This window comes from Schistocerca serialis, chromosome 1, assembly GCF_023864345.2.
Source record: "Schistocerca serialis cubense isolate TAMUIC-IGC-003099 chromosome 1, iqSchSeri2.2, whole genome shotgun sequence".
NCBI lineage: Eukaryota > Metazoa > Arthropoda > Insecta > Orthoptera > Acrididae > Schistocerca > Schistocerca serialis.
The window spans coordinates 996,978,500-996,996,324 of record NC_064638.1 but is presented as its reverse complement, the minus strand read 5'-3'; the positions used below and the strand labels follow the sequence as shown (position 1 = coordinate 996,996,324).

At 38.6% G+C, this 17,825-nt stretch overlaps 1 protein-coding gene across 3 annotated transcripts in view; it reads right to left on the bottom strand.

Annotated features, from left to right (window-relative positions):
* The window catches only part of LOC126413160 (cytosolic purine 5'-nucleotidase), a 465,386-nt gene that overhangs the window by 57,500 nt on the left and 390,061 nt on the right, over positions 1-17,825 (bottom strand). For all 3 annotated transcript variants that reach the window (XM_050083065.1, XM_050083058.1, XM_050083072.1), the window contains exons 7-8: positions 15,489-15,671; positions 2,037-2,211 (exon numbers count right to left, since the gene is read on the bottom strand). In XM_050083065.1, the coding sequence (XP_049939022.1) occupies positions 2,037-2,211; positions 15,489-15,671 (358 nt within the window). The remainder of the gene's footprint in view (positions 1-2,036; positions 2,212-15,488; positions 15,672-17,825) is intronic.

Genomic DNA, 17,825 nt, shown 5'->3' with positions numbered 1-17,825 from the left:
CTATACATTGATGACATAAACACGAAGCTTGCTACAGGACATACCACACTATTTGCCAGTGACACGAGTGTAAAGAGTGTACTAATAATAGAAACTGATACAGAGGACCACAACCAAAAAATTAAACCGCTTATGTCGTCACTCAGCAAATGGTTCAACAAGAATAAACTGATTATAAATATACAGAAAACAATGTACATCAACTTCAGACTCTCATCCCAAAAAGAAGAAATGCCCAATGTGATTCTAAATAATCAAGAGCTTTTGTGTGTGGACTATGTCAAGTTTCTTGGCATATGGCTTGAAGAAAATCTTAAGTGGGAGACACACACAAATTATATCTCAAAAAAGCTATCAACTGTGTGTTAAATTTTAAGGATACTAAAAAAATCAGTCACAAAATTTGTTCTCAAACATGTATATTACGCTTACTTCCACTCAACATTACAGTATGGAATCAGATTTTGGGGGAACTCACCTGCGGGTAGATATATTTTCAAAATGCAAAAAAGGGCAATACGCATAATATGTAACCTAAGACATAACGAATCATGCAGACTACATTTCAAAACAAATGGCATTATGACACTGCCCTCTGCTTACATTTATAATATCGTCTCATTTGTCAAGTCATACCTGTTAAACAATGACTGCACATTAAAATTCATGGAGGTATCCATAACTATGCAACAAGGCAGCAATCTGACCTACATATGATTCAATCCAGAACTACCTGCTACCAAAAAAGTGTTTTAAAAGTTGGGATACAAATGTATAATAATTTACCAAATGGAATCATAACAACAAAGAACCCAAGAGCCTTCACACATAAGTTAAAAAAATATCTCTTGGACCAATGCTTTTATGCAGTTGATCATTTTTTTGAAAGGAATTATATACTGTGCATGTCTATGAAATATACTGGATTGTTATATACTGTGCATGTCTATGAAATATACTGGATTGTTATATACTGTGCATGTCTATGAAATATACTGGGTTATTTTACTATTGCATTTGTATTGGCTGTTTGTATTTTACTATACAACATTTGTATTTACTGTTTTGTTAAAGACAGATAACTTCCTCATTACAAAATAATGTAAAATCAATTTACTAAAAATTACTTGCAAATATGTTCTCTTGACCTTCCAAATTCATACGTACAACCGTACAATTCTATGATTTGTATTGACTGTTTTCTTTAACATAGATAATTTCTTCACTACAAAATAATGTAAAAATCAATTTGTAAAAATTACTTGTAAATATGCTCTCTTGACCTGTCTAATATCATATGTACAACTGTAAAATACTATGATTGCCTGGATCAATAAAATACAATACAATACAATAATTACATTTCATTTTTGTTACATTACTTAAATAAATTTAAAAATACTTTAATAGCATTACTAGTATAACTGCATTCTCAGAGTGCAGTAAACAAATCTGCAAAGTCTTTGCATATCACCATCAATATTTTAGTTTTATTATGAAGTGTTTTGGTATTACATTTCAGTGACAAAAATGTCTTCCACCTTTGTAGAAATGAATCCTATTTGGAGAAAGACTATCTTCACAAGGCCAAACAATCCACTTCTGTGGTGTAAACAGAACCAGCATTGTTATCCAATATTGTCAAGAGCCTTGTGCTCTAGATTACACATATTGCCAATGTCGATGCCTTTCTAGAGGATTTTTATTTAATTTTTTTCAAAAACCGGGATAGGTAAAGGACTGTCATACTCAATCACAAAAATAAAGAAAAGATTCTGTTTTTAAATATGATGTCATGTTCAAGGATGCATGACTACCTAGTTTTGGATATTCAATGCATCTTAAATAAATCAAAATTCAAAATGATTTCCTTAAGCACTAGACTAGGAGTGAAACATCATACATTTTATTTATTCTGCATATATTTTAAATCCATCAGTAAAACGGCTACCTACATAAGAATGTCCTGCGGAAAAGAAGTAGAATACCCCAAAAGTATTTACTGAAAGTATTTTCATGTGGTGGTGATACTATACCTCCAGAATAAACTTGTCCCTGCTGCAGAGGCCCCACATGGGAGCCTATCTTCAGGGCTCCAGTGACAGTGTCCACCTGTCGAAGAATTGTGCCTTCACCAAAAAATAAAGGTTTTCGGGCATCTACCACTATGGTGTCAAAATAGGTCTTCCAGTCTCTGTGGGGTTCGTCTGGCTAAATAAGGAAAACAAACATCTTAATGAATACAAGCATGATGGTAAGTTATAACTCACTAATGCTAACTGATCAAATGTAATATGCTGTAATGCACAGAATATAGACACCTTTTAGACAAAAATGCATCTACAGATTGTAAGAGGTCCGTAGGCCCTTACTATAAGTTTGCACTCGGCACAGGTCGATAGGCCAAACAATCGATAGTGTCATGTTGCGAGAGCAAGTGTAGAGTTGAGAGAGTTCCCAGGTTGCGGGCCGAGCCGTGTGGAGGCCTGTTGCTGTAATGCAAGGCTTTACCGACAAAGGGAGTGGCCATCGCCGCGGTTTAGCCCCTTTGTGTTAGAATAATACGGGAAAGTGAAAAAGTATAATTACGAAAGCGATCAGTGATATTTCTGTGCCGATATTTGTGGTTCCGCGTCTACCGCGCCGGCATCATTTAGATTGCAGTGTTGGATTGCAGTGATTGAATTTGTGTGTGACGATAATGAATAGCGAGGAAGCCTTTGCTGAGCTTAGCCGTAATAAAATACGTATGACGAAGGCAGTGGCTGTCTCCTTCTTTTTGTGTTTTTTGAAACGAATATAGGTTCTTGATTAGTGAAGCTGTGTTGGTGTTCCTTCTTGTCACCGGACATTTCATTATTACAGCATTTGAGAAGGACAAAATGGAATGTAACAACTCCGTAGCAGTCAAATCTGATTGCCAGCCCCATTAGGTACACGGTCACATTAATTAATATTTATTTGGACTGCTATCAGATCCCGATCGAGCGGGATACATAAATCGGACTTGTTACACCCTTGGCTTACCGTGAAAGGACAAGTGCAATTTTCGAACGAATCGTAAGGAACAATAGGTAATTTTATCTTGCTTAACGCGAGAAAATATTTTTCAATGTTGGATCGGGACAGAGCATAAACTTTAAAATAGCGACAAGAATCAGTGCATTTTTGAACAGTACGAAGTAATAGCATCTTACAATTGTGACTAAACTGTTTTTTCTTGCCATATTAGATAAGAATAATAGTGTCGATAAACTGTGTTATAATGTGCAAATGCGTTAATCCGTGCGAAAAACTGTGAAAAGTGAACATTAAAGAAAGACACGTGTGAACATTACAACAGCAAAATGAACTAAGAATTCGTCACAAAAGCTTTTAAAGAAGTGTTTAGTGGTAATATTTTGACTGAAATTGCCTTTTTGAATAGTGAAAATCGGACAGCTTCAAGTGGACCCATAAACTGTTATGCGGACGACAATTTATTGTGGCGAAGGAATTGTTGAGTGACGTCACGCAGACCCGTGTAGCAGCTGCGCCAAAGAGCTTCAATCCGCGAGGTGATTTCACATGTCATCCCGACTACCTGTGCAAGGAGTAGGTCAAGCACAGACGCACTACACCGACGGTCTTCAGCGCGATTTCGAGACACCGAGCGCCAACCCGGCATCTAGCTGCCGAACTACAAACTACGCCCGCCTGCAGCGCCACAGAGCGGCCAGCTGAGAACTACGACGTCCCGCCACAGTGAGCAGCGCGACTTCAAGACACCGAGCGCCGACCCAGCATCTAGCGGCTGAACTACAAACTACGCCCGCCTGCAGCGCCACGGAGCAGCCGACGGAGAACGACGACGACTCACCACAGATCTTCAGCGCAACTTCACGCGGCTCCGGCGGCAGTACAGCGCCACGCCCACTTCAAACGTCAAAACATCGCGACTCGTGGTAACGTCAGTTGGTGAGTGAAGACGACTGGTTGACATAACATTAAATTGTAGTCTGCAGTCTTCGCGGTAAATAAACATTTGTAAACTGAGTTTCGCATTAGGAAAAGTGCCCAATTACAGTAACTTCCGAAAAGTTTGCGAAACATACTCTGAAATATAGCATAGTTATTTATGCATACTGCATTGTCTAAATGGTAATTATACAGATATGCTCATTGTTTTTGGGGATTTTACATTTATAGATTGTTTGAGTGGTGTGATTTATCTTATTTAAAACGTTTTACATAAACTGTGTATGTGAGAATTGATATTTGAAGTTATTAGGTTTTGAGAGTTGTTATGTTCAGTACTCATGCATATTGTATCAATTTTGGGATTAACTGAAGATACTGCAGTTACTGTTTGATTAGCTTCATGGTAATTAGGAGTGTTTTGGGTTGCTAGAAGTTATTCTGTATTACTTGCCTGTGCATTAAAAATAAACCAAACATGTCTACTGAAGATAAGCAGGTTTGTGAGGCAGTAGTTGAAAGGAAAGGGATAGGACAGGAAGACAGAGATGATTCAGGAATCAGTGATTATGGATTGTCATTAGATAGCCCATTAGCACATTCAACTAGTTATCCCGAGACACTGGGACAAACGAGGAGGAATGAGTCAGTTTCAGAGGATGCCGATAGGTGGTCAATGTTGATAGACTTGATAAAGAAGAATAACGCATCATTAGAGAAGGGTTTACAAGAAACAAGAGAATCACTAAAGGAAGAGTTACAAGAAACTAGAGAAGAGGAAAGAATATTCCGAGAATCATTAGAGAAGGGTTTACAAGAAACTAATGCATCATTAGAGAAGGGTTTACAAGAAACAAGAGAATCACTAAAGGAAGATTTACAAGAAACTAGAGAAGAGGGAAGAATATTCCAAGAATCATTAGAGAAAGGTTTACAAGAGATCAAAACATCGCAAATGAAGATGGAATGTAATCTGAAGAAGGAAATGCAGGAGTTACAAGAACGAATGAAGATGGACATCAACGAGAGAGAGAGAAAGCTACAGAAGAGCATAGACCAAGTCCAGGGAGACGTGGAGAAGATGGGAGGAAAGTTAACAAAAAAGATAGAAGACGATATTGAAGGAACTAAAGCCGAATTGGGAGAAAGGATCAACGAAGTGGAAACAAATTGCAATCATCGAATCGCCGAGGTGACGCAGATGCAGAAACAATGCAATGATGCGGTTAAGGAGATAGGAGATAGGCAAAACCAACTGGCTGTCAATCTGAGAAATGCTATAGCCATGCAACGAGAAGAGGATAACAAGAGGGTTGCAATGGAGGTCAGGCAATTACAACAGGGAGTGCAGCAATTGGAGAGCAAGACAGAAGAAATTGATAAACGAATTAGCAATGCCACTTTAACCGTTGGGGAAGGTAGAGTCGTTACCTTGATGAGCAGTGATAATCGGTACGTCAAAAATAACACAGGGCAGAAATTTAGACCGAAAGGAGGGTTGCACCCAATGATATTTATGAAATGGTTAAAAGGAGTTTTCCCAGCACATCTTAAAGACTCAGACAAGATTCAATTTGCAATAGATAGAATGGAAGGTGAGGCCTTCACTTGGGGAGTCAGGAATAAGGAAGGGACTACTAGTTATGATCAGTTTGAAGAGGAATTCTTGAAGAAATACTGGTCCAAAAGTCATCAGTGTGCAGCAATTGAGGACCTACTCCACCGCAAGTCACTTAGTACATGGAGAGGAACGTTGAGAGAGTTTGCCGAACATTTGTGGGAATTGAACGAGACCTTGGAACAACCCCTGAGTGATGAGCTGGAGAATGCAAGAAACTGTATCCGGGAGCCTAATTAAAGATAGGGAGGCCTTGATGGAAATACTGGAACAGTTGGAATCTGTTCGATCACAGGAACACAATCAAGCTAATGATCAAAACCGAGGGGGAAGTAATGACCCAAGGAATCATTTTGGTAATTCGTCTAATTATAGAGGAAGTGGTGGTGGCCATAGGTACAGGAACCATGGTGGTGAACGGCAATGGAGAAATGATTGGAGAAGGAGTGAAGAACCAAGAGATCATGAGAGAGGATGGGATAGGCGAATGAATGACACAGTGCATATAGAAGAGGCGGAGAGACCGGAAAACTGAATGACACTCCAGATGAAGTCCGGTCAGGAGTGAGAGCTACAAGGACCAGAGTAGACCTACTAAGACACGACAATGGTGGAGATCTGAGAGAAGATCTACTGGAGGAAAGAAGTAGGATTCCCAAAGAACCCATGCTACCCATGATAGGGATCAAGCTATGTGGACTGAATATCGAGGCATTAGTCGATACAGGAAGTGAAGCATGTGCAGTATCCAAGAGGTTATATGAACAGGTACTAAAAGCAAATATTAGCTTGCCTAGTTTCCCGGTAAGTGGAGTGAGAATTGTGAATGCGTTGGGTGCAAGGAGTAAACCTATTAAAGAACAAGTGTTGATTACATTCGAGATAGAGGGAGAGGAATACGAAGCAAAATTTTTGGTGGTGGCTGGATTGAACACATCAATTATTTTAGGGATAGATTGGTTGAATGAAGTTGATGCAATAGTGAGTTTTGATGAAGGTACTATCAAGGTCAAAGGAAGAAAGGGAGAAGAGAAGAGGTTAAAGTTTGCTGAGGGGAGTGCAATCGAAGAAGAGGAGGAATTCAGATGGATAAGTTTGTGTTATGAAGAGGAACCCACCATGGGATGCGGGAAAGAGGAACCAGAAGAAGAAGTGTTGATATACCTTGAGGGATTAGCATGAGAGGATAGACATAAAGAGAATAAGATCAGTAAAAAGTTGGAGGAGATGACACACCTAGATGAGGGGACTAAGAGGAAATTAGCCACAGTATTATACAGGCGTTGTAAGGTAATTTCTCAACAGCCAGGTATCATGAAAGGGGTGGAGTGTAAGCTAAAGATAAAGAACCATGAACCGTTCAATATAAAACAGTATTCCATTCCCCAGGCAAAACGAAGAGCAGTAGATGAAGAGATACAGAGGATGGTGGACCTTGGTGTTATAGAAAGGGCCAACAGTCAATATAACAACCCCCTATTTGTTGTTGATAAGAAGGATGGAAAGGTGAGGATAGTTTTGGATGCACGAACAGTGAACAAAATCATCGAGCCGGAGCGGGACAAACCTGAGACTATAGAAGAACTGATTCAAAAATTCCGAGGGGCAAAGGTGCTTAGTAGTATCGACTTAACTGCTGGTTACTGGCAAATACCATTGGCCACAGAGTCCCACCAGTATACAGCATTTACTTATGGAGGGAGGTGCTATCAATTTAGAGTGTTGCCATTTGGGCTTAATGTGTCGGTGTCTGAATTCATAAGGGCGATGGATAAGATACTAGGCGAGGAGTTACTTAAAAAGGTCACCGTCTACGTGGATGACCTCTTGATAGCAAGCGAATCATGGGAAGAACATTTAGATTGGATGCAATCTTGGCAGCTTTTGAAACCGCAGGGGTAACTGTAAACCTGGACAAGTCAGAATTTGGCAAATCAAAGATAAAATTCCTGGGCCATTTAATATCAGAGGAGGGTATCTATCCTGATCCTAGTAAAATGGAGGCTATTAGAAATTTTCCGACCCTCCATAGTAAGAAGCAGTTGCGAGCATTCTTTGGGGTTTGTGAGTTTTATAGAAAATTTGTTAAAGGATCTGTACTTAATGCCCCGAGTAGGAGGGAATTGACCAAGGCGAGGATGCCGTGGCATTGGAGTGCAGAGTGCCAAACCGAGTTTTAGAATATCAAGGAAGCACTATATAGTGCAGACATATTGTACCACCCGGTTTTTCCAAGGAGTTTTATTTAGGAGCAGACAGCTCTGACTATGGGCTAGGAATACATTTGTACCAAATGGAGAGGAGCGGAAATGGTGAGAGTGTAAGAACAATAGCGTTCGGTAGCAGAAGTTTAAATGCTTGGGAGAGGAAATATTCGATTACTGAAAGGGAGGCATTGGCAATTGTGTGGGGGTTTAAGCGTTTCCGGTATTATTTGGCCGGGAGGCATGTGAAAGTCGTGACTGACCATAAGGCCCTTACATTTCTGACCACAAGCAAGTTGAGGCATAGCAGACTAACGCGATGGGCCCTGGCATTACAGGACTATGACTGAGATAATTTATGAACCAGGAGCAACACACATAATACCTGATGCTTTGTCAAGATTACCAGCTGACTCGAGAGGAATGTTGGTGGACAGGCAAGAAGGAGGAGGAGTTAGAATTAACCTGATGAAGGGAGTACAGTATGAAGAATTCATAAGGAAGTTCCTAAAGAATGTGCGCAGGGAACAGAACGAGGACGAGAAATTAAAGATAATTAAAAACAAATACAGGTGTGCAGGAGAGGAAAGAATTCGCACATTTTATTATATTCATAATGGGATACTTTATAAAAGAAACAAGGAGAGTGAGAAGAACTGGAAACTCTGTGTGCCTGAGCATGTGGTAGAAAAATTAATTTGGTATACGCACTATAGTAATGCGCATTATGGACCAAAAAAGTGTCTGGAAAAGTTTAAGTTAGATTGTGCATTCAACAACATGGGAAGGCGTATACGTAAGATACTGAGTACATGTGACACCTGTCAAAAATCTAAAACGACTACAGTACAGCACAAAGGATATATGCATCCAATTGTACCAACAGCAATGAAGGACATAGCTGCAGTGGATCTCTTTGGGCCACTTCCTGCCTCACGAGGGAATTACACACAAATCTTAGTAGTGGAAGAACTGGTTTCCAAGTACATAAAATTTTACCCGTTGAAGAAAGCTAGTAGTAGAGCCATCATTAACCATTTTGAGAAAGATTATTTTCAAAAGGTGTGTATTCCTAAGCGAATTTTGAGTGATAATGGGTCACAATTTAGGTCAAAGGAGTGGACAGAGATGCTAAATGAGTACAGAATAGAACGAATTGCCATTTCTAGGTATAGGCCAGCTTCTAACCCTGCAGAACGAACAATGAAGGAATTGAACCGTTTATGCCGAACATACTGTCATAGGAAGCATGGTTCATGGAAAGAATATCTGGAAGAATTTGAGCGGGTCAGGAATCACCTCCCACATGACTCTACAGGGTTTGCACCATGCGAAGTATTGCTCAATCAAGAACCCGACAGTATTTTTCGTGAGTTGCTAGTCTACCCGCCAGGAAGTTCATTGACCTGGGAAAGGAAATTGGAGCTAGTGGAATTAAGTATGAAGGAGAAGGCTCGGAAAAGACAGGAAAGACACGACAAGCTAGTGAAACCGATAACTTACCGAGTGGGAGACTTGGTACTAGTAAAGTTTCATGCAAAATCAAAGAAAATAAACTCTGAAATACATAAATTCAACCACGTTTATAAGGGACCATACAGGATTATAAAAATTGGTCATCCTAACACTGTGGAGTTGGAATATGCACGGACAAAGAGAGTGCATGGTAAAGAACATGTGGAAAACATAAAAAGGTACTACTCACACGAGAACAGGGATAACCCAGATGAGGAAGGGGAACTCGATTAGGGCAAATGTCTGAAATGAGAGTGTTCAAGCTCCTTGATGTAGTTGGGTAAGACATCTATAGAACATTTAGTTGTTGAACGGACATTTGAAAAAGGGGAATGTTTACTTGCATTGTATTTTCTGATGTATTATAACTAGAACTTCATATTTCATATCGACGATTACCTGAGAATGAGTGTAAAACCTGTAGCAACTAATTTGTAATATAATAATTCATATGTCGTGTGTTCACGTAATAATTTTTGATTGTATGTTGTGTGTTTCATTTAATATGAACTATAGAGGACTATTGCTGCTTGATAAAAAAATTGTAATTTAGACAATGCCATGTTTATGAGATGTAATAGCCTTTTGTAGAATATTATTGTGGAGGCAGTCCACTACCGGAGTCGAGGGATTATTTGGTGAATTGTAATTTCATTAATTATTTACATTGTGTGTTTTGTTCAGATGTAGCAATGTCTAATTCCCTTGCCGATTCTTTTACGCCAGAGGCTCCAAAGAAGTTTTTGAGGGCGGGGATGTTAAGGGGACCGTAGGCCCTTACTATAAGTTTGCACTCGGCACAGGTCGATAGGGCAAACAATCGATAGTGTCATGTTGCGAGAGCGAGTGTAGAGTTGAGAGAGTTCCCAGGTTGCCGGTCGAGCCGTGTGGAGGCCTGTTGCTGTAATGCAAGGCTTTACCGACAAAGGGAGTGGCCATCGCCGCGGTTTAGCCCCTTTGTGTTAGAATAATACGGGAAAGTGAAAAAGTATAATTACGAAAGTGATCAGTGATATTTCTGTGCCGATATTTGTGGTTCCGCGTCTACCGCGCCGGTATCATTTGGATTGCAGTGTTGGATTGCAGTGATTGAATTTGCGTGTGACGATAATGAATAGCGAGGAAGCCTGTGCTGAGCTTAGCCGTAATTAAATATGTATGACGAAGGCAGTGGCTGTCTCCTTCTTTTTGTGTTTTTTGAGACGAATATAGGTTCTTGATTAGTGAAGCTGTGTTGGTGTTCCTTCTTGTCACCGGACATTTCATTATTACAGCATTTGAGAAGGACAAAATGGAATGTGACAACTCCGTAGCAGTCAAATCCGATTGCCAGCCCCATTAGGTACACGGTCACATTAATTAATATTTATTTGGGCTGCTATCAGATCCCGATCGAGCGGGATACATAAATCGGACTTGTTACAAGATTCTTTTTCTTTGAACACGAGACAGAATCAGAATAACAAGACTCTGTGACGAAGCAAGCTGAGATAGTTTTTACTTCCTCTCTTATTTCACAATCTGCCTCCATAAATTCATTTTTTATTTTTGACTAATTATCATTAACATACATGAGCATAATTTGAACTTCCATAAAAGAGAATGGTTGGCCCTCAGTTTTAAAGAATATAAAACCAGATCTAATTTTGTGCATAGTTTTATGTATGTAATTGATTTTCTAATTTATTTTTACTATTCCTAGTTAGTATCTTTTGTTATAGGGTGAAATCAGTAATTGTTTTGTAAGTCAAATTCTATTGTTGACTTATAAACAAACATAAATTCTTCACTAATTATAAACATTTGGAAGATGAAACACTGGTGTTCTTTAAGTATTTATTTGGCTATATTCGAAAACATGTTAGCAAAGCTAACAGTTAATTAATTCTAAATTAATTAGCAGTTCTGTCAAAAGTATTGTTTATATAACTATATACGTTAATCTCATCATTTAAACTAACAATTCGGCTTGCAGTAGAAGAAACTGTTAAAAACAAAGATTTTTCCATGTTTTCAGTTAGTTGAATGAGGTGTGCTTTAATTGTAATTTCTGTAAATTAAACATTGAACAATGTGTAGTTTCTGTGCCTATTATTGTGATGATATATATGGGCCCGAATTTTGGTCCCGAGACGGTAAGTCCATGGCCAAGATTCAGACGAGGAACCAGTATTGGTTATAACAACAACAATGCATCCACTTAACTGTGAAATAAGTGTAACAGGCCGTGTGCTATAACGATGTCAGTGTCTGTTCAATACCTACCGTATTATGCGGCAAGAACTGTGTGGTTAGGTTTTTACTGCTCGTAGATGTTCAACACTAAACTATTGTAGCAGTATGTTGATGTTTGCTTGCAACCTATTAAGGAGACTTGTTGAATGTTAAACAATAGTGCACTGGCCACATAACTGTGTATTATTGGGGGGTTGTGAACAGTGAAAGTAAAGAACTTAAAATACGAATGTGCACCTGTCAGTTACATAATTTAAAGTAGTCAGTATTAAACTTTCACTCTCCATTATTCAGCCAGTATCACAACACAGTACATCGACACCAAGGACAATCAATGAAGAAAGAAAGAAAGAGGCTAACGTCACAACTCTACCCACCAATTTTTAAAACATATAATTTTTTTCAGTGCCTCCCAGACACACCAATGACAAAATTGATTTTCATACTCCAGATTCATGAACCAGTTTATTTATAGTAGGATATAAGAGAAAAGGGAAAAAAGTACATACAGCAAAGATACACTATCAATTCACTATCCTTTGCAAATAAGTTCTCTTATATTATCAATTAATTTCATTTAATCCCTCAGTACACTCAGTTTCAGACTTTTACTGGAATACTGCACCATCTCAGACCAGCCTTACCTTTGAAAGAGGATCTGTCCACAAATTTGTTCCAGTGTAGTACATTTATTTTATGAGAATGGTCTGATCTCTGGTTTCATATCATTTCTCCAGATTCAATTTCTTTTTAATACTATTACGGGTACCACAACATACAACCCCTATTCATGTTATCTAAACTCTGAATTTTTTTCTGGCTTCCTGAGTTCTGCTTCTGCTCCTTTGTCATGTAGACTGATAGATTAAGCCAAAAAGGCACCATACAACTTATGTAAAAGTGCAGTATATGGCCTTGATTTATGATCTTATTTTATGTTCCTGTATCCACATGTCACATGTAGAGCACGTAAATTCATGGATGTTTTGCAATGTCTCGTCAATACTAATAGGTCTATCATTTTTCCTTTTTGCTATTTAATTCAATTTTCTGACATCCAATACAACATTGAAATCTTCATTCTTTTTGTCTGCTACTGTGAAAGAATTGCTGTATCAACATGCTTCCTCAACAATTCCCTGGACCTTGCACAGGAACAAATTTCCTGTGCTTTGTCACTCCATTCACTTATTGTCTAGCCACAGAAGAGTGCTTCCTCTCGTCACTCAGTACGACCCCCAGGATTGGAGCAATTGCATTCTCCATCATGGTTTTGACTACCTTTCATCGTGCTCTGAAATGAGAATGTTCTCCCCACTACCCTCCCCACCCATCCCACTGTGATATTCTGCCACTCACCAAATGCAAACAATATCCTTGTCCATCCCTAATCCACCCCTCCTACCAGCTCCTTGCCTCATGGCTCATATCTCTGCAATATATACAGATGCAAGACCTGTCCCATAAATTCTCCCACCACCATCTATTCCACTCCTGTCACAGGCACCTCCAGCCCCATCAAAGGCAGGGCTGTCTGTGAAAGCAGCCATGTGATTTACAAAATATGCCACAGCCACTGTCTATGTGGGCGTAGCATCTAACAAGCTATCTGTCTACATGAATGGCCACGGGCCAACTGTGGCCAAGAGGCAGCTAGACCATGCAGTCACTGAACATGCTGCCCAACATAATAAGCTTCAGTTATATGCTTCACTTTCATGACTGTTCACAGCCTGCATCATCTGGATTCTTCTCACCAACATCAGCTTTTCTGAACTGCACAGGTGGGAACTCTCCCTACAACACAGCCTTTGTTCCTGTAACCCCTCTGGCTTCAACCTCCGCTAGTCCCTATCTTCCACCTACTTATCATCCCCTTCCCTGCTCTCATGCCAGTACTACACATGCCTGCTATCCCACCAGTACACCTACCAGTCTTTTCCCCATCTCTACTTCTCTTTTAACAGCCTCCCTCCCTTCCCCAAACACACCCTACTGGACTGGACCTAGAAGCCCTATCCTATCATCACCACTTCCCTGTACACAGCAAGTACCCCCCACCCCTAACCTGTCATTCCTCCCCCTCCACACTCCATGCCTCCCCATGTCAGACACAGTTACTGTCTGGCCCCAGCACCAACAGATAGTGGCCATGAGTGTGAGACTTGTGCTTGTGCTTGTGCTTGTGCTTGTGCTTGTGTGTGTGTGTGTTTTCTATTTTGTAAGAAGGACTTTGCTCGAAAGCTTAATATTTTAGCAGTATTTTTCACTGTATCTGACTGCAACTATGTGGTGAGTAGCAATCCATCCTTTTTCATTTTATTGTTATTCTATCACAGATTTTCCATTATTTAATTCCCCTTGCTGACATTTTCATGATTTCCTTCCTTACTGTCTTTTGTCCTCTGTGACCCGTCCCTCCCCAAAAAATAAATGATACGATTTTATAAAAGAAGGTTCACGTGGTTACATTTAAAAGTTACTTTCAAAATCTTTTGCTAATGCCACTCAATCCATAAATATTGCACAATTTTGTACCAATTTTTTCCTTAGTCCTACTTTTGGCTATCGGGTATTCCTGCTATGTTTTTTATCCTCTCCTTTACTTTCAGTTTTGTTTGTTGGGTATTTTGGGTCTTGTTCTTATTTTCCATTGGCAAATATCTGAAGCTTATATCCACTTCATTTTGTTCTTTTATTTCTATCCTTTAACTGATGATGCAGCTTTTCTTTTTAAAGTAGCAGAACTTTCTTTATAATTTACTTTGTTAAATTTAGCTGGCATTAGCATGAATAGTGCTAAGTGATATAGTGATAATTTATTGTTGATACAGTTTACAGATTAACTTTCTACAATTTGCTTGCCTTTTGTTAATACATAAATTGGCTCAATAAGGAGAATTAATAAGAAAGCGAGGGAGGGGGGGGGGGGGGGGGGGGGAGAATTGCTGACGTAGAGAGCTAAAAAGAAGTACAAATTGTTCAAAAGTCTTAGTCATGAACCACAAAGACTCCAGAAAAAGATAATTTTAACTCCAAAAATCAGATCCTTTGTCTCTATCACCTCAAAATGAATAAATTAAATGATTTTGGCTAATACAGTCACACAGTCGAAACCTTACGGGAGGCAAAATTCCAGTGCTGCTGAAAGACACATTTTAAAACTGAGAAAACTGTTCCAAGCTTTTGGTGCTGTTAGTTGCAACCTCAGGGAGGAAAGATGACTAGATTGCGAAGGTTACAAAGTAGGGGCAAATCACTCACATGACACAATTAAAGAGACCCATCTGTCTTGTGGGCAAAGGGGGGACAAAGACTGAAAACAGTATGCGCACTGAATTGAAAAGACTAAAACTAGTTCAGATAGGAGTTCATTACTACATCATTAACCTGTTTAACGCACGTCAACTGCATATCAAATGCCTTCATGAACAACTGCCAAAATTCGAACTCTGAAAGAGTCGCTGATAGAGAGATCTTCTTATACAGTTGATGAAGTTTTGAAAGAAAATGAATACTACTACTATACTTACAACTGTTTTACAAATACTTAATTTTGAGCACTAGCATACACATTCAAAAATTTAGTGACTGGTATTTACATATTTAGTTATTTATTGTAATACATAGCTTAACTTTGCTTCCTGTACATATTACTGGTCTTCCTAAGTGTAACATAACTTTCTGTTAACTCAGTATATGTTCTTAACTTGATATTTATTTACATTGTATCTTTTATTGTATTTATGTAAGTTATGCAATTCACATGCTACCTGGATCTCCAGAACATGAAGTAGATAAATAAATACAAATAAAATGCAAAAAAAGCTATATGGAATCACAAATTCTTGTGAGAATATTCACCACTTTAAATTCACGGCAAGATATCAAATTCTGTGTATAGAATGCAATGGTATATTTCAAACTCTGAGACTACAAGTCACTTTCTCACTACTTACTCTTGCTCCATGAGGGAAATCGAACAGATGTTTCATTATCTTGTCTGTAAAACAGTAGTCACTGTTAGTGAGAAGGAACACTTTTGCTCCACTCTCTCGTATCCTTGTGAGGAACATGGGCAGCCTTTCATCTTTTTTCACGTATTCATCTAAGTTTTTAATAGTCTCAGATTTTAAATCTCCCTGAAAAACAAAGAAAAATCACATGTAATACCTTATAATTTTTTGAAATATGTAAAAAATAGCTTATGAAACTATATTAATTATAGGCATTCAAAAAGTTTACCCATTTATAAATTTCCATTTCATGAATGAAAACAATACACAGTATGCAAGAGTGTTTCATAATACAGCACTTATAGAATAATAATAACTATAATAATAATAACAACAAGCCCAAAACCACTAGTGTCTGTTCTGGAATCCAGTGGGTAGCGGCCAGCATCTGTTCACCTAGTTGGTGCAGCTGCTCGATGCTCTTCTTGATCTCAACAATCAAATTGTAAACATGTGACCTTCATAGAAGATCACCGCAAAACAAGTTTCAACTTGAATAAGCATGATGGAACAAAAGGAAAGAAAATCCACTACTCCAGGAATCAGTCTCTAGACTGAATCTTCCTGGTCATCGGATTCTGGGGGACCAGGTACGTCATGCGCAGAAGAGTCGGAGCTTCTCAAAATCTCTAAGACCAAAACAGAAAAACTTCATAGGACTCTCAACACAAACACACTCTCCAAAGTAGGTAAACTCAAACAACTCACAAATACTATGGAAAAATTCCACATAAAAATCCTTGCTTTTCAAGAAACACGACTTACTGACGAAAATCATTTTGATTCAGGAAACTTCAGAATCTACAAAGGAAAACCATCAGTCCAGCTGAGCAAGGGACCCAAACAATTTGACACAGCTTTTGTTGTGCACAAATCAATTATAGACTCCATAATAAACTTCCATTCAACATCACAAAGAATCTCGACAATCTCAGTAAAATCTGGAAACAAGACATACACACTGATAAATGCATATGCCCCCACAAATGATTACAATAGAGAAAATCCAAAGGCAATAGATGACTTCTGGGAACTACTGGAGGAAACCTCAAATAAAATCCCTACTCATCACATGAAAATTATGTTAGGAGGTTTCAATGGACAACTTGGTAAAGAGAAAAAAATTCAGGAAAATAATAGGAATTCATACAACTCACAAGAGAACAAATAAAAATGGCGAGAGACTGATAAAACTTCTGCGAAAATTTTGATCTTAAAATCATGTCTACCCAATTCCTTAAACCTGTAAACAAACTTACAACATGGAAATCACCAAATTCAACTTATGGTGAATTTCAGATAGACCATGTTGCCATATCTAATAAGAATACCAAAGAAATACTCAACGTATGAACAAGAAAGGGATTTTTTGAGTCAGACCACCACCTGCTGCAAATAAAGATTAGATTTCAACCTAACAGAAAGAAACCACCAATGAACAAAACGGTTAGAATTGATCCAGAATACCTTAAACTTAACAAGAGGGAAATTCTACAGGAAATTGGGCAATCAAACACAACGAACTGGAATGAACTTGCAGAAGTACTGAAAAACACTATGAAATGTGGCAAACCCCCAAGAAAGAGAAAAAACAGATGGTGGAACAGTGCATGTGATGAAGCAATAGAAGAAAGAATACAAGCTTGGAAAACTTCCGGTAGCAACAAAACTACAGAAAAATGGCAGGAATTTTTGAGAATACAGAAGAGTTCATCCAAGGCAATACAAAGAGAAAAATGTAGATATGATAAAAGCCGGCTTAAAGAAATTGAACAAGAATTTATCAAGAACAACACCAGAACTTTTTACAAAATTTTCAAAGAAAACCTAACAGGGTATCAACCACCTAATCTGCGCTTTCGCCGGTCTGATGGATCACTGGCAACCAACCCTAAAAATAACTGTCAAATTTTAGCTAAATATTTTCACTCACTTCTCAACTGCGAGCCTCCGACAGAACAACTAGATTTTGAAAAACCCACATCCAATCCCGATTCAAATCCACCATCACTTAAAGAGGTAAAGGAAATAATCAATTCTTTGAAGAACAACAAGTCTCCAGGAAAAGACTGAATCATAGCAGAAGTATGGAAATTAAATGACAATAATCTCACACAAGCAACCCACAGAATTAAATCAAATATTTGGGAAACTGAACAAATGCCTGCAGAGTGGAAATGTGCATTAATTCACCCCCTCCACAAAAAGGTGCAAAAACCGATCCAAATAATTACAGGGGAATTTCACTGCTCCCTGTAATAAACAAAATTCTTTCAAGGG